The sequence below is a fragment of the Nannospalax galili genome, unplaced genomic scaffold (assembly GCF_000622305.1).
Source record: "Nannospalax galili isolate Female #2095 unplaced genomic scaffold, S.galili_v1.0 scaffold702, whole genome shotgun sequence".
In the NCBI taxonomy this organism is placed as follows: Eukaryota; Metazoa; Chordata; class Mammalia; order Rodentia; family Spalacidae; genus Nannospalax; species Nannospalax galili.
Genome location: NW_008348657.1, coordinates 1,063,560 through 1,090,177, shown reverse-complemented (window position 1 = coordinate 1,090,177; position 26,618 = coordinate 1,063,560). Strand labels below are relative to the sequence as shown.

The 26,618-nt window shown below is 48.6% G+C and overlaps 1 protein-coding gene across 2 annotated transcripts in view; it reads left to right on the top strand.

The window, feature by feature from the left end:
• Positions 1-26,618, top strand: part of Pgbd5 (piggyBac transposable element derived 5) — a 77,539-nt gene that overhangs the window by 32,723 nt on the left and 18,198 nt on the right. For both annotated transcript variants that reach the window (XM_029569707.1, XM_008845782.3), the window contains exons 2-3: positions 14,317-14,744; positions 22,807-22,941. In XM_029569707.1, the coding sequence (XP_029425567.1) occupies positions 14,317-14,744; positions 22,807-22,941 (563 nt within the window). The remainder of the gene's footprint in view (positions 1-14,316; positions 14,745-22,806; positions 22,942-26,618) is intronic.

Sequence of the window (26,618 nt, the reverse complement as noted above, 5' to 3'; positions counted from 1 at the left end):
ACCTTGTCTCAAAACCAATGAGTCAACCAATCAAACAGAAAGGTGGAGGTGGCTATTGTCCCTCCTCACAGATAGTTGTGTTGACAAGATGAAGGACTGATGGCCTGTGAGGATGCTTCATCTTGTGGGGTCATAGTGGTGTTGCCATGCAGTATGCTGGCAGGTGAAGGAAGTATTGTGCTTGGCTGTGTGGATGCACAGAGCAAAAGCATTTCTGGAGCACTCTTCTTGCAGGTAGTATAGAGCAAGCAAGGAGCAGGTGAATTCACACAGAGCTGGAGAGGGGAAGCAGCTTCATATACATAACCATACAGAAGCAGCAGTGCCCCAGGCCTGCTTGAGGGTTGTGTGGGTAGGGCTCAGGAGCCAGCCAAGTGGTCATAGTGGAGGACAGCAGTGGGAGGGTGTCATCTCAGCAGGAGCTTGATGGTGGAGCCCGTTATGGAGAAGCTCCGTGACTACCATCTCATGCACCTGCAAAGGCAGACTGTAGCTCCTTAGTGTTGGGTGAGGACGTGTCTTAATGGATGGGGAATGGGAGGTGGGACACAGACATTTTAGCATCATCTTCCATGTTGTGGCTTAAGATGACAGACTGGAGACCTACAAAAGGCATTCCCAACATGCCTTCTGCCACTGTTAATTTCAGAAGTATAAGTGTGCTCAGTGTCTGTTAACCCCTGGACATGGAGTAGTAGCCAGAAGGTAAATGCTTCCTCAGATGCAGAGTCAGGCCTGGGGTGGCTCCCTAATGGGTCCATAAGAGGTAGCGGTAGATGGAGTTGCTGTGTCTGTGTTAAGGCACATGGCTGTGATGCTGGCATTTTGCAGGTAGTATTAACAGCAGTAGCTGGTGGAAATTCTGCATCCAATGTGAACCCCATTCCACACTTGCTTCTGGCATGGTATTTTTTTTTCATGCTTGCTCTCTGAGTTGAGCACTCTTACTTTGCAGGTGAGGAAAGAAGGCATTGTGGGTTCTGTGTCTGGTCCAGAGGACCAGAGTCAGGCGTGCCAGGCTGCAGAACCCGAGCCCCCTTCCTATAAGGTGATTGTGAGGCTCTACAGGGCTTGAGCCCCTGTGGGTCATACTCGTATTCCACCAGCCTCTGTGGCTGAGGGATCCATTCCATGCCGAGCTGTCTTGGTGAGGCCCATAGCTCTGGGCTCCAGGTCATATTCATTGTTGTGTGGTTGGCATCCTTCTCATCAAATCCCTGTCTGTAAGGTGCTTATGTGTGCCTGGCATTGGGATTCAGGACTTCACCCTGATGGCCATTTCTTCTCTGCCTCTGAGGTCTTCCAGTTCAGTGGCACACAGAATTGGATCTAGAATAGGGATGTCTGCTGTTGGAGAGAAGCCAGTAGCTCCCTTATCTTAGGGAGTTAGCATCAAGGGAGTTAGAACCCAGAAACTGTATCTATAGTCTCCGCATCTGGGAGCTGCATGGACCTGGAGTCAGAAGACCTCTGGGGACTTCATGCATCTGGGATTGGGTGGTGGGAGGCTTTGGAGGCTGTGTGGACTTGAAGTCGGGGGGCACTTTTGAGGCTGTGTAGACTTGGAGTCATGAGAGCCTACAGAGGCCACATGTACCTGGAGTAAGAGCAGTCCATCCCAGGACTGTCAGGCTTACACACAGATAGCCAGCTGTGCCCTGGTTGGCACTTTCTGGTTGGTGTGCCCTTGCCTGCTTGTTGGCCGTACATGTGGCTGCTGTTCTTTGAGCACTAAATCTGTACCTTCACTGTGCTAATGTCTTTACAGAGACCATCTAGCCCTTGCCCTGTGCCCTGTGGGTGAGGAGCATTGTCCCAGTTCCCACAGCCGGAGCAGCAGCAGAGAGTTGAGTAATGCTGCTTGATTGGAGAAAAGTCGTTTGAAGAACCAGAAAAGGCCCATTCTGAGCCTAACCTCTTATTCTGTAGAAAAGAAAACAGTCATTTGCCTGGCATCTAGCACAGGGACTTGAGCTGGCCTGTCCCTCTGTCTCCAGCCTGCTCTACCTATTTGCCATCTGAGGATTGTCTCAACTGTCAACAAGCCCTCAGGCCTTGGCATGGATCCTGGGCTCTGCCCCCGTTAGGTTGCATACCATGACCCTTTGGGTCGGGATGAAAACTCTCAGCGGAGGTGATTAGCGTAGACCACTAAACGGTGGGCATGGTGGCTGAGGGGCAGTTCTAGAGAGCTGGAAAGAATGCAGAGTGAGGCTAAGCCCTCAGCTTGCTCAGGGATAGAAGAGGCTGTTGGATGATCCTATATTATGGTCATTCTTGACCTCTGAATGTAAGGATCCTGCACCCTTAACAGAGCAGGGAATCTACTGGGAAGGTGGGCTGGCCTGGAAGGTGGGGCTGCTCCATGGACCATTAGACAAGTTTGGGGTTAAGGGCGCAGCCTCCTTCCAACCTGGGATCTTCACCTTAACAAGATACCTCCACCCTAGACTTGTCTTGGAGATATGCCTTTGTAGACATGTGGCAATGGCACAGTGGGTGTGGTTGCCCATGATATTCTGGCCATGCCCTGCTGCTGGTTAACTCTGGGAGGAAGAGAATGTTTCCTGCCAGCAGGTCCTCACTCCATCCTGTAGCACTTCTGCAGGGCAGGTGAACAGAGGCAGACACTGGTCAACTGGGCCACTGGTGCCAGGAACTTGTTCTAGGGCGCTCTGATTGTCCAGGAAGGATGGAAGATGGAGGAAGAAATAAATGATGTGTGGAAGCCAGTGAGATGGTTCTGCAGGTAAAGGTGCTTACCACCATGCCTGATGGTCTGAGTTTGATTTCGGGAACTCACATGGTGGAAGGAAAGACCTGACTCCTGAAAGTTGTCCCCCAACCTCCACAGTCACTCTGTGACGTGCACCGCCCCCAACCCCGTGAAAAGGAAAAGAAGGAGTGGTGTGGAAGCTGCCCTGGGTGGGTCTGAGGAGGGCGTGCCACTCTGCTGGGGACCTGCTACTTCATCGTCAGTTTCTTCCATCTGTAGAAAGAGCCAGGAATGACGGCTCATACTTAAAGTTGCCCAGCACTTGGGAGGCTGAGGCAGGAGGAATGGCATGAGTTTGAGGCCACTGTGAGCTACAGAGTGAATTCCAGGCCAGCCTGGTGAAAGAATGAGATCTTGTCTCAATAAACAAACAAAAACCAAAAAACAAATAGCAACAACAACAAAAGGGCACATGGGGGAGAAAGCTCAGCTGAGCTGGGGCCTTGGAAAACTCAAGCCCGGTCATGTAGGTATTTGCATTAGGGACCAGGAGGATGAAGTTCATTTATCTTCCTTGGTACCTCTGAAGCATCCACGTAGAAATTTCAGTTGGCCTTTTGGTGTGGAACCAACTCAGAGCTGACTGGAAGAGGTGGGTGTGAGGGCTGTCTGTCTTTAGCTGCCCCTCTCCCTACCTGGTCATTCATGTTCAGCCCTCCCTCTGGCCCCTGCTTACATTTTACCAGCATCTGCTAACAGCTGTCTTTTCTTCTTCAAGTTTGACAGACAACACGCTTGGTTATCAAAAGGGCTATTTATAACCAATCGAAAGCACAAACAGCTATTTGACTGCCACAGCTATTTGACTGGGATTCATTTTTTCCCCCTCCTCATTAAACATACGTCCCATGAGGTCTGCTTTCAGCCTGCACATACACATATTTGGGTGGTTTTTATTCCTGTCTGCTCTCTTTGAAACTTAGGTCAGGGAGGGAGAGAGAAGGGTCTGGAAGCCTTTGGAAGTCTATGGAGAGGAAAGGCAGTGAGTAAGTACTAGGGGCTCAAGGCTCTGAAGGGGGTCAGGGCTGACTACCATGCCTGTCCTTCACCCCTGTGTCTCTTGTTTAGAGAATAAGACCCAGAGGCAGATTGGATGCAGCACTGAGTGCCCACTCTGGAAGGGATGGAGATCTTGGCCTCCTGCTCTGGTGGCAGATGAAACCAGTCCTTTACCTGGAGGGACGATAGGACTATCAGGAGCAGGACTGCTCATGCATTTGCCTAGATTGTGCTCTCAATATTGACATATTTGCTGCTATGACAAAATACCTGACAAAAACAACGTAAGACTTTATTTTAGCTCCCATCATGGCAGAGATGGCACAGCACCAGGGCACATGAGGTGGTGGGTCACATTGCACCCTGAATGTGGGGGCTCAATCAGCTGTTCTTTTTTTTTTCTTTTTATGTAGTTTGAGACCCCAATCTGTGGAATGTTGCTGCCCACACTTAGGGTGGGTTTTTCCACTTTAATTAATGAATCTAACAAGCCCCTCATAGACATGCCCAGAGGCCTGTCTCTTGGGTGATTCTAGATCCTGTCAAATTGACAATATTAGCCATCATGATGTGGCTTAGGGTTCTGTTTCTAGCAAAACACACACACACACACACACATATACACACACACACTCCTTTGTGAGTCTTGCTGCTTATAAGAATCATATATTTATTGGTGTTAATTATTTCCAGAAATCATAGTTCAAAAGATGAAGAACAAGTTGGAGATCACGTAAGATGCTTTCAGGCTGAGACCTGCATGGCAGGGCCACCATGCCTGAATTTCAAGGCATATTTTTAAAATTTCGAATTAAATTTGAACCATTCTGCTCCTATTACTTGGTAATCTTTTTAAAGATATTCTCATAGAATTGTGTTTAAGTTCGTAAATGTTCCCCAGGACCATTCCTGTTAAGACACACAGAGTTCCATTCCCTGGATGTTCCAGGCTTTATTCTGATAGTTCCCTGTTAACTGGAGACACTTTGTTTATTTGCTTCATTGTTCTGTTATGATACACCTGTGTCTCTGGTTATATTGTGGGGATACTTCCAGAGTTTATGAGCTTTCTGCAGAGTTTATGAGCTTATTGCAGAGACTCTGCAGACCCTGCGTTTGCTTCACCTCTGCAGAGTGCATTTCTACAGCTCTGAGTAACGCTGAGGGTGGCCTTTAAAACATGCTCAGATATTTGGGGAGACACTGTCCTGTATGCCATCCCCACCCAGCATGGCAGGAACATGGTCCCTGGCACCCTGGTCCCTATCACCTGGAACAGATACAATGGTCGTACCACCACTGGGTCCCAGACAGGACTTTACAATCATCGCACAACGCGTGCACAGGCAGCTGTTGGCTTGGGCTGACCCAAGGGCTGGAGCACTGCCATTGCTGCTCAGGGGTCACCTGTTCTGCTGTGGCATGATAAGTCGTGTCTCAGACGTCCCTGGTGTGTGTGTGTGTGTGTGTGTGTGTGTGTTGGCATGATAAGTCGTGTCTCAGACGTCCCTGGTGTGTGTGTGTGTGTGTGTGTGTGTGTGTGTGTGTAGAGGGGAGGCAGGGCTGGTTTGAAACACCTTGGGTGATAACTACACAGGCACCTAGCACCCATCACAGCCCTGCATACTGCCCTTTTGTTCATACATACTGTCACTCTGTTTGCAGGGCATGTGGCCCCTGCAGTGTCATTGCTGATGCCTCAGTTGGCCATGGTGACAGAGGCATCTTCTGTGCTGACTGGCTTCTGTCAAGAAAGTTCAGCAGCACCAGAGTGAGTGGGCAGATACCCTCCATCTCCATGGCCGTTGGCTCTCAGGCAGTTAGCAGACGCATCTCTCCTGAGTGTGCAGGTGATCAGGAGTGAATAGAAGGGCTCGGGTTCCCCGCTGCCTGTTTCCATTTGCAGGGCTTCCCTTGGAGAGGTGTGTACTGTGTGCTTTCATTTGTGCACGAGGGCTCTCCAGGAGTAAGTGGGTGAGTGTGGGTATCACTGGCAGTAGGAACACAGCTCTACACCCCACCAGCTGCCCAAGGAGTTCTTTTTAGAGACCTCCACCCAGGTAAAACTGGGATTTGTGAGTTTGACAAAAAAAATGAAATTTGGAGTGAGCCAAATATGAAGCAAAGTTGGGTTTATTAAAAATAGAAAAGTGCAGGGCTGGAGAGATGGCTCAGTGGTTAGGAGCATTGGCTGCTCTTGCAGAGGACCTGGGTTAGCCACCATGTAGGTACCTACATGGTGGCTAACAACCAGCTGTAACCCCAGTTCCAGGATATCTGATGCCTTCTTCTGACCTCCATGGGCATTGCACGACAGAGGTGCACTTACACACATGCAGGCAATACACATAAAAATAATAAAATATTAAAGAATAGAAAAGTGAAAGAGAGAAACAACAAATATCACACTCAGTAGGACAAGTGTGGGCTTCTGTAAGAGTGTTAGGGTTCTTTACTGAATCCGTGTGGGATCTTGGTGGTTTCAAGCTACGTACATCTCTGAAGATTGCTTTCTTAGATTGCTCAAAGTATAAATTGCAACAAGGTAAAAGTTAAAGAATTTTTTTCAGGGGGCTGGAGAGATGGCTTAGCGGTTAAGAACACTGGTTGTTCTTGCAGAAGACCCAGGTTCGAATCCCAGCACCCACAGGTTCGAATCCCAGCACCCACATGGCAGCTAACAGCTGTCCATAACTCCAGTCCCAGGGGATCTGACAGCCTCTTCTGACCTCTGCGGGCATTGCACGACATGGGTGCACTCATGTACATGCAGGCAATACATGCATGCACATAAAATTAAAAATAAAAATTTTTTAAAAAGATTTTTTTCAGTAAACAAAGCTGTGGGGTGGATTTATGAGGTGTCATGTAGGTCCAGGAGAGGGGCGCCAGGAACATAAGGTTACATATCACTTTAGCCCTAAGACACCATAGCCTAATTACTGACCTTGACTTCCTTGATTGAGGCATCTCTGGGAATGTATCATCTGGCCCCTAAGTGACCACAATTTATTTCTCGCCTTTGACAAGATGTCTTTTTAGAAAATACATTGTCTTGGTGGGCCATTAGGTCCTTATTGGTGGAACCTGAAGTCTATCTTTTTCAGCAGAGCAGGTCGGATGGCAAAGCCGAGCCTCCATCCCCTCCCAGCTTCTTCTCCTTATGTCACCCAGTCTTTCTTGCCTCAGTGGGAAGATGTTGGCCACAGATGGTCTGTAGTGGTCTATGTTTCCAGTGACCTTCCTTTTTGATTCACACTCTACATATTTTTGTGTTTGTGCATGAGCTCAGCAGGGTTCTGTTCGTGTCCTGCATGGGTCTTTGTAGTGTTGGGATTGCCTCTCAAAGGAGAAGAAACAGAGAAACTTACAGCACTGAGACCATCCTAACCCCACACAGTGCTGCCTAGCCCGGGTATGGAGACAGTTGGAGCATGAGTGCCGAGTGAAAATTCTCTGCTTTTCCATCGCTTGCCTCCAGTGGGCTGTTTCCTGAGCTCACTACAAATGCAGCTGTCTTGTGTGTCCTGGAACGTGTCCTGTGACATGCCTGGAGGGTCTTCCTGCTGTCACTTATTGTGATGAAACAGACCACACATCACTACATGGCCAGGCAGGTCAGGAGTCCTGTCTGTGAGAACCTTTGCTTGCATCCTCCCTTCCCTTATGGCCACATGACCTCCTCTTCTCCCAGGCTTGGAGAGCTTGTCACAGGTTTTGCTAGCCCTGGAGTGCTGCATGGAAGTGGTATATCCCGTGAGAGGGCAGTGTCACTAGGAAAAGAGCCAGCCTGGGCACTGATTCAAGTCCTGTCTTTCAGAGGGTGCTGTGGAGCAGTGTGCCCCTGCCCTGTGCCTGGTCCACTGAGGAATGTGGCAATGAGTTCCTGCTGTCCCTAACCTGCTCCTGGCACACTGCCGACTAACTTAGAGCTAGTGTCCTCACACACCGGAATACCTCAGGTTAGGAGACTGGAGTTGAAGACACCACCTGGCAGTTTCCTTCCTGAAGGGGAGTGCAGGTCGAACAAATCTTTTGGAGATGAAATGCTTGCCCTGGGTCTCCAATCCTAAGTTCTTTTAAGCACTGGTATACATATAGCAGGGAGTGGGTGGTGGTCACCTTTGTACCTTTAGTTCCTCAAAGACTAGGCTTGGTGAATTGTTTTGAATTCAAGTCCCAGCTGGCTGTCCTTCTGTTGGCCAGAGCTGACTCCTAGGACTGGCTGGGTCCCAAGTAAAAAGCCCTACCCTGACCAACCTCATCAGGGACTGTGTCCCATCTCTGCCTTTGTAAAACGCTGTGTCCTATAGCTCAGAAAAGAATAACTGTTGCCAGGAGATGGGGGCAATTAATGAATCTTTTGTGCTGGAAAGCTTAAATTGCAGTTTAAAAATACTCAGGCAGTCTTGGAATGTAGCTCAGTTGATAGAATGCTTGCCTAGCATTCATGAATCCCCTGGGTTTGACCCAGGGGACATATGCCTATAATCCCAGGACTTATAAATGGAGGCAGAAAGATCATATCAGAAGTTAAAGATCATCTTCAGCTACATAGTGAGTCAAGGCCAACCTGGTATACAGGAGACCCTGTCACAGGCCACTCTGAGAGCCATTGTACTCAGGAACTTCTGTGAGCTGGGACGTTCACACCAATGACACTAAGTCTCCCCTTTGAAGTATGTGGAGACTGTGTCCGGGGCAGGGCTGTGGGTGCCTGGCTTTATGCAGACTCAAGGGAAGAGGAGGTCTTGATGGCACTTGGGGACACGTGACTCAGTCATCTACATTTATTGAGCACCTGCCTGTCTTGTGCCTGTGTGTTATAGTCCTGCTAAGATGTGGGGTCTGATCACAGTGAATTGCTTTCAGAGTCGCTTGGTTTTCTTCTAGTTCTGAGTGCATTTGAGACTGGGGTTATGTTTGAAGCCCTTTGGTTCAGGGGACTCTTCTGATAAAATACACCCAGCTGGAGAGGTGAGGGGTACATCCCTCAGAGCTAGGTTGTTGGGTTTATTCTTGTTCCAGCACTGGGTTATTAGTCACTTTTCTCATTGTTGTGACCAAATACCTGACAGGAAGCAATTTAGAGTTTGTTTTGGTTCATGGTTGAAAGATGTACAGCCATCATGATGGGGAAGGTGAGGTGGCCGGAGTGTGAGGCAGCTGGTTACGCTGTGTTTGCAGTCAGGAGGCAGAGGGAGATGAATGCTGATTCTCAGTTTACTTTCTTATTTTTGTTCTTCCTGGTACCTAGACTATGGCATGGTGCCTCCCATGAGCAACTGGGGGGGGTTGTTCATCTATGCTTCGTTTAACCTGTCTGGAAATGCCCTCGGAGATTTGCCACAGGTGTTTCCATGTTGATTCTAAATCCAGTCAAGTGGACAATGAAGGTTAACCATCACATCCTCCTATTAGGCCTTAAAAATGCCTCTTAGTCCCTTTGTGACTCAGTTTTCCCCTTTGGATAAATAAGGTTAATAACAGAACGGATTGTACTGAGTTGATAGCCAGAAATAAGTGGATCAAGTTATCACGTGTGAAGAAAAGAGAACACACACCTAGGTGTAAAAACATGCTAAGTGCCGTGTACTTGTTCATGGAACAAACTTGACATGTTTATATTTATGGATAAATAAAGTGTTTCCTTGGCAACACTTCTGAAACTGGACCTTGCAAGTGTGGCCCAAGAAGTGTGCAGGAGGCCAGATTCCCATAGTCCCCCAGCTTTCTGTCCTGGGGGTGACAGCACCACAGCCTAGGGGCCAGGGGTATCCTGCTTGCTGGGGGTCAAGTGTGTCCTCTTCTGGCCATTACCCTTCTGGTCTCCTGTGTCTGCAGCCCAGTGCTCACTGTCAGATGAGGATGCTGAGGCTTATGCCTTGTGACTCCTGGGCTTCTGAGCAATGTTGTCTTGGGATTAGTTTCTGTGTCCCAGATCCCCTTTCTCACTTCCTTCCTTCCTTCCTTCCTTCCTTCCTTCCTTCCTTCCTTCCTTCCTCCCTTCCCTTCCCTTCCCTTCCCTTCCCTTCCTTCCTTCTCCCTCCCCTCCCCTCCCCTCCCCTCCCTCCCTCTCCCAGGAGGGTGTGAGTGGGTACACCATGAATTGGAGGGATATAATTAGCATCTGGGAGAAGTAGCTCTAGTCGGCCTGCTTTTCTGGGACAGCTGTGTGATGAAGGGGGCATGGGTATACAGGGGCTGAGCGCTTCATGCTGCCTCTGACCCCAGCTGTCCTGTGACTCCTTGTCTTAGTGCATGCTGATGGTCAGAGCAAGCAACAGGCCTGATGGTGGGGCAAGGAGGTCTGTGGAGACCCCCAGGCTAGGCTTTGTGTTTATGGTGAGGGACCACGGGTCTGTGAGAGCTGATGGGCCACCTACCAGGGTGTGTTTGGGGGTATGGAGGACTTATCTGACAGAATGAGCTGGGGAGATGTCCACCTGTCTAAGCGGGTTCATGTAGGAGGGGAACCTAGTACTTCTTCTCCCCTACTGGCCAGTGCCTGTGCTGGGTGGGGAGCCCAAACTTGTATCCATGTTTGAGGGCGGGCAGAGGACCAGGTGCATCTATACCTGCCTGCAATCCTAGTGATCTTGGTGACACCATCTCCACTATCATTTTGACAGCTTCAGCTTTGATGTTGCTAAGAAGCTGCATTTGGAGCAAGGGTCTGGCCTGGGGTGGAAGTTGTTTGGGTTAGAAGAGCCAGACCTGTTCACTGGGCCTCGCAGAGCCTCTGTCTTCTCCAGAGACTCTTGCCCTCTCTGGCCTGAGGTCCAGATCAGTCTTGGCCACCTCCTTTTTGTGGCAATTAAAAAAAAAAAAAAAACAAAAAAAAACCCAGGATATTTTTTTTAATGCAGGGTAGGGTTATAAGGCTGGGAATGTGTTTTCTATGCCTAGCCTGTTCTGTGTGCCCCTGTGACCCTCTGTTTAAGGAAGCTAAGACCCATAGAGATTGTGTGGTCTCCTGTGGCATGGTGCTTCAGAGGGAGGGAAGACATAGGGAAGCGAGGAAGGGCCAGGAGTTTCCCCAGTGACTTGAAGGGAGAAGAAGGCAGGGCCCAGAGTTGCCTCCAGGCTGGTCATTCACTTCCTGCCCAACACTGAAGTGTCCCACATTCTCAGAAAGTCTCCTTCACATGCACTGGACCCCAGTTTGCCCTTGTCACTCCTCCATTAGCACCTCTGGAGGTATGGTGGACATGGCTGACCCAGTCCTGTCACCTGGGTGCTTCCTACTGAACCCAGCAAAGATGCCCTTGTCCCTCAAGGGGTGTGCTGTCTGTTCTTCCTTTGTTTCCATTCTTGCTGTCTGTAGGTACACGTTGAGCACACCACATGTACAGCTTGGAGGGCAGAGAGTAGGACAGCTGTGACCTGGGCTTTCTCTCTTCACAAGGGGTCAGACATGGGCTGCAGAGGCAGCCAAAATGGAGCAAGACCTGGGCCCCAAACAATGACGGTGCCTGGTGGGGCGGAATGGAAAAGACTCCAATGAACTCTGAGTTCAGCATGGTGCCAGGAGAGTGAGGGGAAGGAAGTAGGGTTCAGACAACAAGGTGGTGAAGGTAGAACCTTGATACGATGACCTGTAGCCTGAGTTCCTGCTCTGTATCCAGGTCCTCCACTCCTCCAGACCCAAAGAACAAAAGGTACCTCCTCCCAGTCTCCTGTCACCCACTGTCCCAGGCCACCTGTGGTTGTGACATGAAGTCTCTACTTCCTTCCGTTACCCACTAGGTGCATTCACCCTCTTTACCCCATGGCAGGTGTGCATCATGAAGGGGAGACATGCATGACTGATGTCTGTGTGGGGCTGGTGTGGCAAAATTAGTAACTTCCACTGGGGGCTACAGGAGATAAGTCACCTAGAGACAGACTGTGTTCTACTTGTAATTCTTCCTGTCCCTCATGTGGGTGGTGCCCCTCAGGACTGGCGTGATATAGGCCATGCCTGAAAGCTAAGTAGATTGTGAGGCTTGTAGGTAGGAGTTGGATCAACCACCTCCCTCCTTTCCCATGACTACCTACCTGTGCCACCATGTTCCAACTAGTAGGAATCAGTGCAGCCACGGGAGTCCTAGGCTTGTCAGTCTGAGTAAATGAGGGGAGCTAACCACTTTCCAGTGTCTTCATGAAGCAGGCTGGGTATGGCATGGGAATCCATCTAGAAATGGCATGAGAGGCAAGGTTACTTTCAACACAACTTTAGGAGACGATTCCCTTCCTCTCAGTCAGTGTGATATGGCAGTCACACTGTTGGTTTTCCTCCTGGCTGAATGCTATCACTGAAGAATTTGTGACTTCACCTGCAGGAGACTACCAGGCGCTGAAACGCAGTGGTGTTCACCAGGGTGGGCTTGGCACATCAACACAGACAGACTTGAGTTTCAACTCCCCTGTGCTGGTCCAACTTCCTCATGGGTCAATTTGGTTCTCTGGTACCAGCTCAGGCCTTTCCAAGTATGGTTGGAGACAGTGAGTGCAGTGCGATGGCTGCCCTGCTCCAGGTAAACTGAAGAGAGAGTTTGCATTGCAGAATGCTCAGCCGCACCTCAGTGAGTTCCTGTAGGTGTCTGGAAGACAGCCACCATGCCTCCTCAAGTTTGTCTCCTTGGACCAGCACTGTGCTGGGCATCTGGTGTGTGCACTTGTTCATTTTACTCTGCAGATGACCTTTGGAAGTTGGTGTCCTCATCCTATTCTTTAAACAGAAAACTAGAGCTGGGAACAACCCACAAATTTGATGTACAGTGACTTGAATTTTAGGAGTTTGGGGGCTGGGGACTCAGTGGTTGAAGTGCTTACAGGCAAGCCTGAAAACTAGAGTTTGGATCCTCAGAACCCACATAAATGCCTGGTGGACATAGTTGCCCACCTGTAATTCCAGCCTCAGAAAGTGGAGACAGGGTGGGCCTGGAGCAAGCTGGCTAGAGAGACTAGCCATTATCAGTGAGCTCTGGGTTTGATTGAGAAACTCTGCCTCACTGAATGAGGTAGAAGAGTAGTTGAGGAACAGTGATTTCAACTTTGGGCCTCTACACTCAACTTGCATACACATGTTACATACCTACATACAGACACGTGCAAACCACACGTGTCAAATACAAAAAGAAAAAAAAAAGGAAGTTGTCTTCCCTAATCTGCCCACTGACTCTAAAACCTAGCTGTCTCACTGGTGTTACCCATCTTTGTTTTGCTGTAAAAAGCTTGTTTTTCATAACCCATATAAACCTGCAAGACAGGAAAGCCAGGCCAGGGAGAACTCTGGAACTTTGGAACTCTGGAGAAAACAGCTTTTATTAAAAACTGCCACACAGCTCCAAAAGCAGGCTTATCTCCCACAAATCAAAACATGCAGCTCCAAGCCAGTCTTAAGTAAAATTGGCAACTGTGGCTTCTAAAATACTATAAACACAGAGAAGAACTCAGCAAAAGAGTGCTAGAATTCAATGCAAAAGCAGTGGTGTATTTTGGTAGGATCCATACTTGAAATTTAAACTGGGGTCTTCTCCCTGGCTAGCAGTATGTGTGTGATGTCCTTCTGATGTTTGGGGCGGTGATGTCAAGCCATGGCTCCCAGTCAGTACACTGTCAGCACCCTACAGAGTGCTGTGACTGAGGACAGTTTGGTTAGGGTGCCTTGTGCTTTTTCTACTTAAGATATTTTTGGGACATTATGGGAATAACGTTGTAAGGATGCTCACAAGGATATTCATATACCTAAGTGTGTATGTAAGAGAGGCTGTATTGGGCAAATTTGTGACATTTTTCTTCCATTGGTGGAACAGCCTTATACTACTCTCTTCAAATTAATCTACCAATAAGTTTTAAATTCTACATGGGAATACTTAGTAAAAATTGGCCTTTCTTGGCTTGAATTTTTCAGATTGCATGTGTTGGATGTATTTTATTTATAGAGTCACCTTAACTTATAAAATGCAAGCCAGAGGTCCACATCTGAGCTATGTGTGCCCCCTCCCTCCCTCTCTCCTTTCCACTTGTCTCTCTTCCTCTCCCTCTTTCCCTGTCTCCCTTTCTCCCTCCCTCCCTCTTTCTTCCTCCTTCTGCTCTCCCTCCCTCCCTCCCTCTATTCCCTCACATCAGTCTTTACTGCATTTGGCAGGACTCCAGCAGAACTGGAGGCCTGAGAGGGGGTTACCATTGATAACCTATAGCATGCATGTATTTTGAGGGATCAGCTTGGATGTGCTAGGTCAGCAGGGGACCAGGGAAAAGGAGATAGGAGGACGGGGTGGACGGAACAAAACAGCAGGGCCTGGACTATGGGAGAGCCAGGTGGACAGAAGGGTGGGAGTGATGGGAGGGTCCTGGGCAACAGGACAGAAGCCTCTATGTGACAGGAGGCCCAGAGAATGGGCACTGGGCTGTGGCCTCCAGTTGTGCAATATGTTGTATGCAGGAAGGGAAGGAAGCTAGGCAGGGCTTCTGGGTGAAGGCCCAAGAGGACCTGGTTCCTGTTGGTGTTGGTGATTTTGGAAGTAAGTACTTGGCATCTCTTTGGATTTCAGGTCCGACCCGAAAGATGCCCCCTAGTGCCAGTGCTGTGGACTTCTTTCAGCTCTTTGTTCCAGACAACGTGCTCAAGAACATGGTGATGCAGACCAACATGTACGCCAGGAAGTTCCAGGAGCGCTTTGGCAGTGACGGTGCCTGGGTGGAGGTGACACTGGCTGAGATGAAGGCCTTCCTGGGCTACGTGATCTCGACCAGCGTCTCACACTGCGAATCTGTCCTCAGCATTTGGAGTGGTGGCTTCTATAGCAATCGCAGCCTTGCCCTTGTCATGAGCCAGGCCCGCTTTGAGAAAATCCTCAAGTACTTCCACGTTGTGGCCTTCCGCTCCAGCCAGACCACACATGGGCTCTACAAGGTCCAGCCCTTCCTCGATTCCCTGCAGAGTGGCTTCGATGCTGCCTTCAGGCCATCCCAGACCCAGGTGAGGCTGGTGTGTGTGTGTGTGTGTGTGTGTATGAACATGTATGTGCATTTGTGTATGCATGCATGTCTCCAGGCATATGTCAGTTATACATATGTGTGTGTATGTGTCAGCCAGATGCTCATGAGTGCTTTGGGGCATTCGTTGGCTAGAGGATTTGAGGTGTCCCTACTCCCTGCCCATCATCTGAGATTGCCATCCACTCTGTCACCCATATAATTCAAATATGATCAGAGAGGATAGTGAGGGGCCTGAGATCCAACCATCAGACGTTGGAATTGATCCTTTGCGCAGAGGCATAGTCTGTCTCTCCACATCCTCTTGCAGTGGACCATCCCATGTTAGGCTTCCCATAGGCTAGTCTCAAGAGTCTTGAGTGTGCTGAGTATGCACTGGTTTAGCAGTGTGAAAGAGTCTGGACATGGATGGTGAAGGGATGGGCTGAAATTACAGCGATTCTTTGGGTCACTGCAACTTCTCATATGCTGAGGTTCACCTGGCCATTTAGACAGAGCAGACAGCCTCCGCTGGGGCCTGGAAGCCCAGCTCCCCACAACAGACACCCAACTCTTTCCCTGTGGCTTCAGCCCCTTTCAGGAGGCAATGGCTCAGGTGGCTTTTGGCTCCTGATGGGCCCTGTCTTCCATGTGCACCTGGCTCGGTGTTAGAATCTCAGACTCTTTCTCAGAATTGCTCTGTTGGTCTAGAAGACTGAGGAGGTGGTTGATAACTAGAGATTTTTCTGACTCAAATTAGGAAGTTCTTAGCCTGAGTAGGCCTGGCTCTCTTGATCTGTTCTCTGTGGAAAGTATTCCGTTTCCCAGACCCACCACTCTGTGTGCTTGTGACTTTCTTTTAGGAGGCTTCTGCTTGGCTGCCACTCCTGTTGTTTGTTTCCTGAGCTCTGCCCTAAGTGTGATGTGCCTCTATCCTGGGCAGCTGGAAACATGAGGAATTTGGGGGGATGATATCTCTGTGTCAGGCCCATAGGCTTTTGAACACTGCACAGGTTATCCTACTGTTCTCAAACTTGCCAGGCCCCTCTTAGCACCAGAGTTTGGCCTGGGACTCGTCTCTCTCCCTCTCTTGGGCTTGGCAGATCTCCAGGGCTTGTGTCAGGCCTGCATTTCCATCTTAGTTTCTGGAATCCTTCCTGCTGCCTTTTAGGAAGCTCAGTGCTCTTGGGTCTCCTCCACTAACATGTCACTTTCCTTGCAGATGGCATCTTTTGGGGACATGGGCCCTACAGAGTAGGTCTGGCACAAGTTTTTATTTTACCAAATACTATTGAGTGAAAGTGAACCAGCTCAAAGCCATGCATGCAAGAGAGAGAAAGCCACGTTTTGACCATCCTCGGGTCACAGTCAGGAGGAGTCTGTGGCCTCAGGATGTCTGTGGTCAGCAAGGTGACTCTTGGAAATCAAGCAGTCAGCTGGTTGGAGGTTGATATGTAGCAACTTAAAGAAAAGGCTGCTGTTGGGCTTGGGTGGCACATACCTGCCATCCTAACTAAACAGGAGACTGAGGCAGGAGGATCGTGGGTTCAAGACTAGCCTGAGCTACATAATGAGACCCTGTCTCAAACTAAAATTAAAATAAGGCTCAAATGTAGCTCAGTGGGAGAGTGGTTGCTTACTATGTACTAGGCCTGGACTCAACCCTTAGTGCTACAGAAAATAAGCAAAAACAGGACAGTGCTCCCGAGAATCCCTTCAGCTCCAAGCCCAGGTGAGCCTTATAAACAGTCATGCCCATTTCTGCTCTGCTGTTTCCACACTGGCTGCTCATCCTGGCCCTGCAGCCGCAGTGGCTGTGACCTGGACTCACTTTCTGGCACACTGCAGCACCTCTGGGGAACCAGACCCATAGGCTTGTCACTGGCCAAGGGTTCATTGAGGGATGCAGCACCTTTCTGTGATGGCAGAGTGACTGGACTACGGTGTCCAGGAAGCAGCTCTGCCCTCCTTGCTCACAGGAGTCGGATGAACAGTTTCAGGAGTACCAGGGGCAGACAGAGCCTGCCATGGTCCTCTTCCTCCGTGCTATGTCTTTTCATTGCTTCTGGTGTGTGTGAGGCTCAGTGTAGGGCCAAGTCTCAGGCCAGCTTTGTTTTCTCTTTACTCTCTTTGATGTAACTTTTATCTTGCCTTTGTTTCTGCAGCCATGTTTTTTCCTGTTCCCTCCCACAGTAAGTTCCTGGGTCCCAGCCAGGATCTCTGAAGCTAAATACAATATCTAGAAGTGAGCTAAGAACATAACAGCTTGGGAATTCTTGGGAGCTGTAACCAGGTTGGAGGGGAATTGGGAGGGTGAGGAAGCACCCTCAGTCGTGGGGGTCAGTGCACCCCTAAGCTGGCACAGAGCACCTAGAGTCAGACTAAGAGTAAGACTTGGAGGGGCCTTGCAGCAGTGTATTTTTGCTGATGCCTCCTGCTTGGTCACACAAGTAGGACCCAGGCCCTGCAGATGGTGTAGATTGTAAGAGCTTAGCTATAGGTCCCAGTGTAGGGTCAGGAGGTGGCAAGGAAATGGGAGGCAGACAGGGATCCCATCTTAGAGCTCTGTCACAAGCTGAGGCAACTTCAGGGGTCTGACTGCTGGCATAAAGCCCTGTCCAACCCGCTCCTGTCAGTTGGTAGGAGCAGGGTCAGTCCAAGGAGAAGCTATACCAGCTGCAAAGAGCGGCAGGATGCTTAATGTGACTTGGCTGTCATGTTCCTGGGGCTCCCTGATGTCACTCTTGTCCATTCCTACCCAGAGCAGCAGGACTATCTTCTGCAGAGTGCAGAGGATGCAGTCTCCTGTGGGCCTTTAGGGGGCACTCTTTTCTAGGCTACCAGGCTTGGCTACATCCTGCTTGGCTCCTGTAGTTATAATCTCATAGCTGTGTGCATCCAAGACTGGCTCCCATAGGAGGAAGAGGGCTTTTTTCTTAGCCTCGACGAGGGGAGCTGTAGTTTGGTCAGAAGTTGTCACCACTGGTATGACCAGAGCTCCCTTGAAGGTCTCCCTAGAGGTTTTCTATGGGTGTGCGGGGATCTCGGGGCGCCAGCTGCTGGGCTTGGCGCCGGTCTCCCACATGTCGCTGGAGTACGGCGGGTCCCGCGGGCCATGTCTGCTGTTTGGGTCCCTGGCTCTCCGCCACTGGGGTGCGCGGGTTTCGCGCACCGCGTTGCTGAGGGTCTCTGCTACCGGAGCTGGCGGCTCTAGGACCGCTGTAAGCTGCCTGGTCGGGTTCCGTTTCAATTTCCACCATGCACTCTCTCTCTAAGTTCGAGACCTGTTGGCCACCAGGTCACGAGGAGAGGTGCGAGAAACAGCGAAAGCAGGGTCTTCGTGAGTCGATGACGGAAGGATACCACCCCCAGACTGGATCACAGGATTTAGTGTTACAGCTTCAGACAAGTGACTCAGCTCAGATCTCAGTGATTCAGCTCCAGCTCCAGCTTTATTGGGGTAAAACTAGGACTATTTATAGTGTAGAGACAGCAGAAGAAGTCTTAGCTGATAGGTACTTTTAAGATGCCTTATTTACATAGGGCGGTGGGCTTCTATCAGGCTATCAGACAACGCCTGATTAAAACCTGGTAGCTCCTGTGCCGGAGGGCATGTATCTTGTGACGGGCATTTCAAAAGTAAGTCAGGGAGGAGAACAGAAGGTGCCCCACTGAGAAGGGGAGTCCCCCCATTCGCGCTGAGCTAGCTTGTGGCTATCCGGACATGGGGAGACTGCTACCCTAAACAGCAGGGGTCCCCAACACTCTGTGACCTTCCCATGTCTAACACAATAGTGATTGCAGCCAAAGGCACAGGCTGAAATCCCCGAGGGACCAGTGCTTGAGTAAAACCAAGATCTGAAACCTGATGTGAGACATTGACACTCAGTCCACAGTCACCAAAGGAAGTGACCAGGAGCTTATTCTGGGACTCCCAACAGAACATGTGTAAGCTTTACTCTGTGAGATCAAATCAGGCCACTCTGCCCTGGAAATCCAGGGAGTTCCCAGACCCAAACCCCAGTCACTCAGCTTTCATGTTTCCAGATTCCAGCAGCAACCTGGATGCCAAGGAGGCTGGAGGCTTGAGAGGCAAAGAACAAAAGAAAAAGCGGGCACCCAGGCTCAAGGACTCCCCTACTCCCTCCACAGAGGTGCTTTCCTGGAAAACTGGTGCTGCTCCCCAGCTCTTTTCTGACCAGGAAGCAAGTTCCTGGTGGAAAAGGCAGCTCCCTCAGCTAACAGCCTTCCTTATGACCCAGGACCAGGAAACCCAGCATCCCCTGGTGATTCAGCTCCAGCTTTATTGGGGTAAAACTAGGATTATTTATAGTGTGGAGACAGTAAAAAGCCTTAGCTGATAGGTACTCCTGGAATGCTTCATTTACATAGGGTGGTGGGCTTCTATCAGGCTATCAGATAATGCCTGATTAAAGCCTGGTAGTTTCTGTGCCGGAGGGCATGTATCTGTGACGGGCATTTCAAAAGTAAGTCAGGGAGGAGAGCAGAAGGCGCCCCGCTGAGAAGGGAGTCTCCCCATTTGCGCCGAGCCGGCTTGAGGCTATCCGGACATGGGAAGACTGCTACCCTAAACAGCAGGGGTCCCCAACAGTTTTCCTTTTCCGGTAGAGACTGGTTGAGATGGTGTTCTACTCCTTGTTCTTGTCAGACATGGGGTCAGATTTGCTCTGGATTTCCAGGAGTGACCCAGAGCCTGCTTCCATACACTACCATCTGGACTCTGCCCTGAGCATACATATGGCTACTACACAGGTGCACACACACACAGGTGCACGTACCCTCAGCATGCACTGTTGGAGTACTATTCCCGCAAGTGTTAACCCTTTGAGAAGATTTTGCAGAGTCCCCAGAAGACCTCAGAATCTACCAACAGCCAAAGCATGTGCACATTTTGTGTGACTGTCAGAACAGCACAAATGGGAGGTTTTAGATCTCATCAAAACTGGAACCCAATTAGTCAAGAGAAATATCCCTAGAGAGGGCTGCAAATAAGTGATGTCTCATGTACCATACATGCTGCCTGGCACACTTGAAGTGCACTTGTCACACAGAGGGGACTCGAGGACAGGACTATGTGACAGGGATGCTGACTGTTTTCCCCAGAGGAGAAGTGAGATTCTAGTTGGCCCTGCTGCAGTGGTTAATGTGGCCGAGAGTCATGTAGAGATGTATTCAGGTACTCTCTGAGGAGGGGTGTCCCCCTCCCCAGTTTTGGGGTGGCTGAGAAGCAACAACAGGTGTGTGGCCTGGGCAGGGAGGTGGGCAGGGGGAGAACAGGCAGCAGAGTGCCACCCGTGCCACCTTCCTTGGCCCCATCATATTGTGCATTTTACTAGATGGTTCCAAGTGGGGTTTTGACTGTTTAATTAGCTGCAAAGAGCCAGGAAATGTGAGGAGCTGGACTTGAGAACCTGGTGAGCAGTGTAGGCTGGCCATCTTGCTTAGCTTCCTGATGAACACAGATGGGACCCCATATTGAAGTCACTTTTTTTTTTTTTTTTTTTTTTTTTGGTCTTTTTGAGACAGGGGCTCCCTGTAGCCCCAGCTGTCCTGGAACTCACTATGTAGACCAGGCTGGCCTTGAATTCACAGAGATCCGCCTGCCTCTGCCTCTGAGTGCTGGGATTAAAGGAGTGTGCCACCATGCTACCAATAATGAAAAAACAAGGGGGCTGAACATGTGTAATGCAGACCAGTAAAGTAAGCCTGATGCTTTTTCTGTTGTTTTTTTTTAATATTTGTTATTTTTATTTTATGTGTATGAGTGTATTACCTGAATGTAGGTAGGTGCACCCGTGTTGTGCAATGCCTATGGAGGTCAGAAGAGGGCATCGGATCCCCTGGAATTGGACTTATGGATGGTTGTTAGCTGCCATGTGGATGCTGGGAATCAAACCCAGGTCCTCTGCAAGAGCAGCCAGTGCTCATAACCACTGAGCCATCTCTCTGTCCCCAAGCTTGATGCTTTTAAAAAATGGAACTGGAGGCACTATTACTAAAAGAATGTGGGTCTTGACTGCTAAGATCACCCTCCATTCCGTCCCTGCCAGGCCATGGGAAAACTGCATGCCTTGGGCTGACCCAGATCTGCTGAGACAGAGCCCACAGTTTACAACCATCTCTAGGTGCTTAGCTCATTGAAACTTTCTGTGTATGACCTACTTTAGAATACTACTTTAGACTTTATATGGTCGCTGTTGAAGCTTGTCACTTCTTCCATGTGACTCCAGAGCAACAGAGGAAGAGAACAGAGAAGCATGGCATTATTCCAATAAATCTTTATTTACAAAAGCAGGCAGAAGGCTGGACCAGGCCATGGTTTGATGACCACTGATCTAGAATGTCGTGTAAAGTTGAAATTGTTGTCTACACGGTTCTTCTTACTTACCCGCAGACATTATACTTAATTTGGAATTGTAGAACAGAACTGGGGAAGGTTACATTTTCTGTTGCTGTGATAAAACACCATGACCAAGGCAACTTATAAAAGGAGTAGTTTATTTGGCTTATGGTTCCAGAAAGTATTAGAGTCCATCAAGGCAGAGAGGCATGGTGGCAGAGGTGGCCTGAGCAGGAAGCTGAGCACTCAGGTCTTCAAACACATGGGAAGCAGAGAGAGGAACTGGAGATGGAACATGGCTATCTACTCTCAAATTTTGCCACCAGTGACATGTTTCCTCCAGCATGGCCACACCTCTAAAGGCTCTATAAGCATCCCCCAAACAATACCACCAAATGGGGACCAAGTGTTCAAATGCTTGGAGCCTATGTATGGGGGATGTTCTCATTCAAACTATCACATAGTAAATGATAAAATGTACCTGAAAGTCATAAACATTTTAGTGTGAAGAGCTAACTTGGAGTTTACATTGGTATACCACTTCTTTTTACTTTATTAAGAAAAATCCATCTAACTTTGAAATGGTCATAGAATCATGTTATTAAGAAGCTGACACAGGTGAAGTACATTTAGGAATTGCTGGGGTGGGGTGAGGCCTGCAGAGTTGTCTGAGCAATTAAGAGAGCTTGCTGTTCTTGCAGAGGACCTGAGTTCAAGCTAGGTGGCTCACAACCATCTGTAACTCCAGCTTCAGGGGATCCAATGCCCGTAGCCTCCATAGGCACCTATGTATGCACGCACACAAACACACACACAATTAAAAAATTTAAAAACTGCTTTGGGAGAGTTGAGAATGTATCTCAATTAAAGGGTGTGACTACACATGTAAGACTCCAGGGCCAATCCCCAGTGTCGAAGGAAAGAAAGAAAGGGGGATTTGGAGGGAAACCTAAGAAACCTTTGGGTTTAAGTTAAATTTAATCAAATCTTGACTTGGTCAAGGAGGGTACTGTGTCCAGAGAAGCTGTATTCATGGGCAGAGCTTCCTCAAGAGATCAGGAAAAGGACTCTTACTGAAATCTCTCTACCAAGAAGAGGTGGGGCTTGGTGGGGGTGGGGGAAGGGGGTGTCAGGGAAGATGGTCCAGGTGGTAAAGTGCTTGCCATGCAGGCATCAGAACCTGAGTTCAATCCCCAACACCCACATAAAGCTAGATGTGGCTATGCTCACCTGTAATCCCAGTACTGGGATGGATGGGCAGGGTACCTGAAGCCATTGGCCAGCCAGTCTAGCTGAATTGGTGAGCCTCAGGTTCAGGGAGAGATGCTGTCTCAAAAATAAGATGGAGAGTGGTTGAGAAAGACCTCTAACATTGACCTCTAGGAGGGGGGCGGGGGGGGGGAGGGAGAGAGAATGAGAACGAACACAGACAGGAGTTGACAGGGTTCCCTAACCAGTGATAGTAAGAATTACAATCATTTCTGCTGAAGGAACATCTGCTGTACCCCAGGGTTTGGGCTGAGCATTCTGCCCAGGCTTTCCAGCTGAGCCCTCCCTAGAACAGTGGTGGAGTTAGTGAGACTGCAGACTGCCCCTTTACAGGTAAGGAAACTTGGTCAAGGTCACATAGACAGCGTGCTAGAGGTTGAGCTGGGAGCCAGTCTCATACTGCCCTGTGAGAACATCAGTGTTCCCCTTCCTGCAGGTGCTACATGAACCCCTGATCGACGAAGACCCTGTGTTCATTGCCACGTGCACGGAGCGAGAACTGCGAAAAAGGAAAAAGAGGAAATTCAGTCTGTGGGTCCGCCAGTGCTCCTCCACGGGCTTTATCATCCAGGTGAGCTGGGGGTATTGGATGATGGGAATGAGGGGTGCCAGGAGGGGATTTACTCGGGATATGGGTGGGGAACATCAGGGAGATGTGAAGGGTGAGGTGAACACTATAGGCCCAGGCAGTTGGAGAGCCAGTTTACTTTCTTCTCACTACACATCACATTGCACCCCATCTCTCCAGCCGAGGCTGGGCTGGCCTCTCTCTCTGCTTGCTGTGGGCAGCTGTTCCTGGAGACACCACAGTCATACCTGGCTTTAGCTCTGTGATGCAGTTTTTGATGTGACCCAAGAACCTAGAATGTTAGACACTCACTGTCAGCAAAGATGGACTTGAGACGGTGGCTCTGAGTTTATCTCACGCCAGTGAAGATTAAAGGCTCAGTTGTGGGAGTAAAGGGGCAGCAGGGTTTATTAAGGAGCATTATGGAAAAGAGAAACTCTCAAAAGCAGAAGGGATTTCCAAGAGGAAAAAGCCATCCTACTTCCTTGTGCAGGGCTTTTGTAGGTCTGGCAGAGACTGGACAAAGGTAATTTGAGGTAATTGCTTTGAGATTGGTTAGTTCTCCTGGCTCTCATGGGCTGACCCAATGGAGGACTCAACATTCTATGCATGTCTCCCTGGCCCAACCAGGAAGATGATCACATGTTGTTCATGTGCTGCCCACCTGGGCGTAGTTAAAATGACCCTCTGTGCATCTCTGACTGTGCTTTGTTGGGTGTTGACGTTGGCTGTCCGCTAGCTGGTAGTCATTGGCTGATGTTGCTGTCCCACCTTGCAGGTGTTTCAGGTGCTGCTGACTATACTCCCCTTTCTTATTTTGAAGCCTGTAGTTTTTCCCAAGTTCTAGTTACCTGCAAATATTTGCTATCTGAAAATATGTGGAACATTCCAGAAATAACCAGCTTGTAAGTTTTTAATTGTTCACCTTTCTTGAGTAGAAAGATGAGATTTGAGATCTACCCTGAGAAGTGAGTCATCTTTTTGGCTAGTGTGTCCATGCTGTGTATACCACCTGCCTGACAGTCACCCAGCAGCTGCCTGTCATCAGATCAGCTGTCACATGCTCTGTTGAAATGAGCCTTGTGTCCTCATAACAGGCCCAAAGCACAAGAGTAGTTATCTTGGCCACTCAGACATGTTAAAAGTGTACAGCGTAGTGCTTCCTCTAAGTGAAAAGGCGGAAGTTCTTCAATTAATAAGGAAAGGACAGTTGAATGCCAAGGTTGCTAAGATTTGTGCTAAGAAGAACTCTTCACCTATGAAGTTGTGAAGAAGGAACAGTTTGGGCTAGCTTTGTTGTAAGGTCTCAAACTACAAAAGTTGTGACCATGTCACGTGACACAGAGAGCACCTGCCACAGGTGTGTCCTCCAGGGATAGTGGGGATGACTACAAAAACCAAATCACTTCTGGGTGCTAGATATTTGGTAGAGCTTTCCCATCATGCACACTGCCCTCGTTGTGATGATGTACTACTGTAATCTTAGCACTTAAAGGTAGAGGCATGAGGATTAGAAGTTCAAGGTTGTCCTCTACTGTATAGTAAGTTCAAGGCCAAGCTGGCATACAGGAGACCCTGTCTAAAAAAATAAATTTAAAAAAGTCACTTCTGGGTGCTGATATCACCCAGGACAAATGGACTTATGAGTTACATATAGTGAATCATCCTTATGGACCAGGAAAGCAGGTGCCAAGTGCATAGTCAGCTTGCTCACAGTTGCACAAGCAGTGACAAAGCCACATCTCCCATTCCAGCACTCACACCTTTGTGGTGTCCAGTGTATTCTGAGGGCATGGCCCTAACACCATTACCATCTCACCTGTGTCCTTCCTGTGAGCACTGGTCACCTACCTTTGTGCTGTTTGCCCATGACTGTATCACGTATACCCTCCCTGGCTCCTCACACCTCTGATGATGAGATTTGCCAATTTCATGTCTCCAGATACGTTTCTGTACTGGCAGCATAGAACCTCATTTCTGTTCCATTCTGATGGATAGGAAGTCCTGCTAGGTTCAGTGTGTGAGTGGGATGGAACTTCTAACTCATTTTCCTTAAGGCCAGAGGGGCACTAGACCCTAGTGACGGGTGAATGGAATGTCAGCTGATATGTCTCAATGGACTCTGAATCCATTGGTCAGTCATTGCAGTGGCCCCCATGTTCTTTGGAGGAGCCAGGGAGATGGACTCAGTCTTGCCTCCCAAGGTCTCAGGGTTTGTCTTTTCTTTTCTTTTTTTTTTTTTTTAACTTTTACAGAAACTTTATTGAGAATTTCATACATGCATATAAGGTGTTTTGATTAAATTCATGCCCACTCCCTCCCCTCCAACACCTCCCATGTCTCCCCAGCACTTTTTTCTTTCTCTTTTTTTTTTCTTTATTTTTATGGGGATTTTGGCTACTCTAACATTCCCCCCTCTGAAGAGGTAACCCTAAAATCTTTTATTTACTAAATAAAAACTCCCAAATATTTTTGACATTTTTGGCCTTTGGAACACAGTATGTTGCTAACAGGCCCAAGGATATTGTGAGTTTTAGCCAAGAAACTGGCCACTTTTCTTTGGGGTCTTTTTACCCTAACTGTCTAGGGAATTCCTACCTCCTATTCTTATCACACCATCCTCTGAAGAGGTTACCCAAGTTGCCAATAGGGACTCGGGACACAGATTGCTCTGGCTTCTTCCATGCTGAACAGGGACGCAGGGTCAGGCAATTGGAGTACCCCTTCAGTGGGTCTGTCTAAAAGACTCCTAAATTGCATAGCTCTTATCTCAAGGAGGAAAAGAATGTCTTTAAATCGTGACTAGGAGATGTGAAGGAGAAGTAAATGCAAGAGTAATTACATTACAAGTTCTAGACAGGGAACTAGAAAAAAGTCAGAACAGGGCAATTTTCAAATGATTGTATGAGAGTCCATTGGAATTTCTTAACAAGGGCTTCCAAAACCATCCCTCTATTGAGTTCTTCCTCATTTTTCTTTTGTCTTCCAAAGGCTGGACTCTAGCGTGATGGATTCAGGATTTGCTTTCAGGTATTTTGATAGCTGTTGGAGTAGTTAGAATCAGTGTCAGTTCCCTCTCAAAGGCTTCTAGATAGGGGGAGAAAACAAATTTAGCCATCATTTTAGAACAATAGCTGGTTGTCTCCCTTAGTTACAGGTGGGCACTACAGTATTGGAGACCAAGATTTGAAGTCTTACATCTGAATAGCACTTTCTAGTTAGGAACAAAATCATTGAGAAATAATTATCTAAATAACTTTTTTTTTTGTCCTTTGTGAGACAGGGTCTCCATGTAGCCCATCTGTCCTGGAACTCATTATGTAGACCAGGCTGGCCTCGAACTCCCAAAGATCTGCCTGCCTCTACCTCCCAAGTGCTGGGATTAAAGGTGTGCGCCACCATGCCCAGCAATCTAAATAACTTTTTATATAGACTTAAGCTTAATGTCTGGGAAGTGTAATCCCTTGAACTCTTAAAGAAGTATACTGATGACTTTGCTTTTTGGTTATACTTTTCTTTTGGATATTTAAGACCTTACAGTTGGCCCAAATAAATCAACTTATTTTTATACTTAAGGTCATCTGAGGATCTGTTCCTTAGGGGTCACATGGGTTTGGGAGGAGCTCCTGGCTCCTTTCTTTTACCAGTTCCATCTATGTGAAGATAAGTCAAAGGTCTTG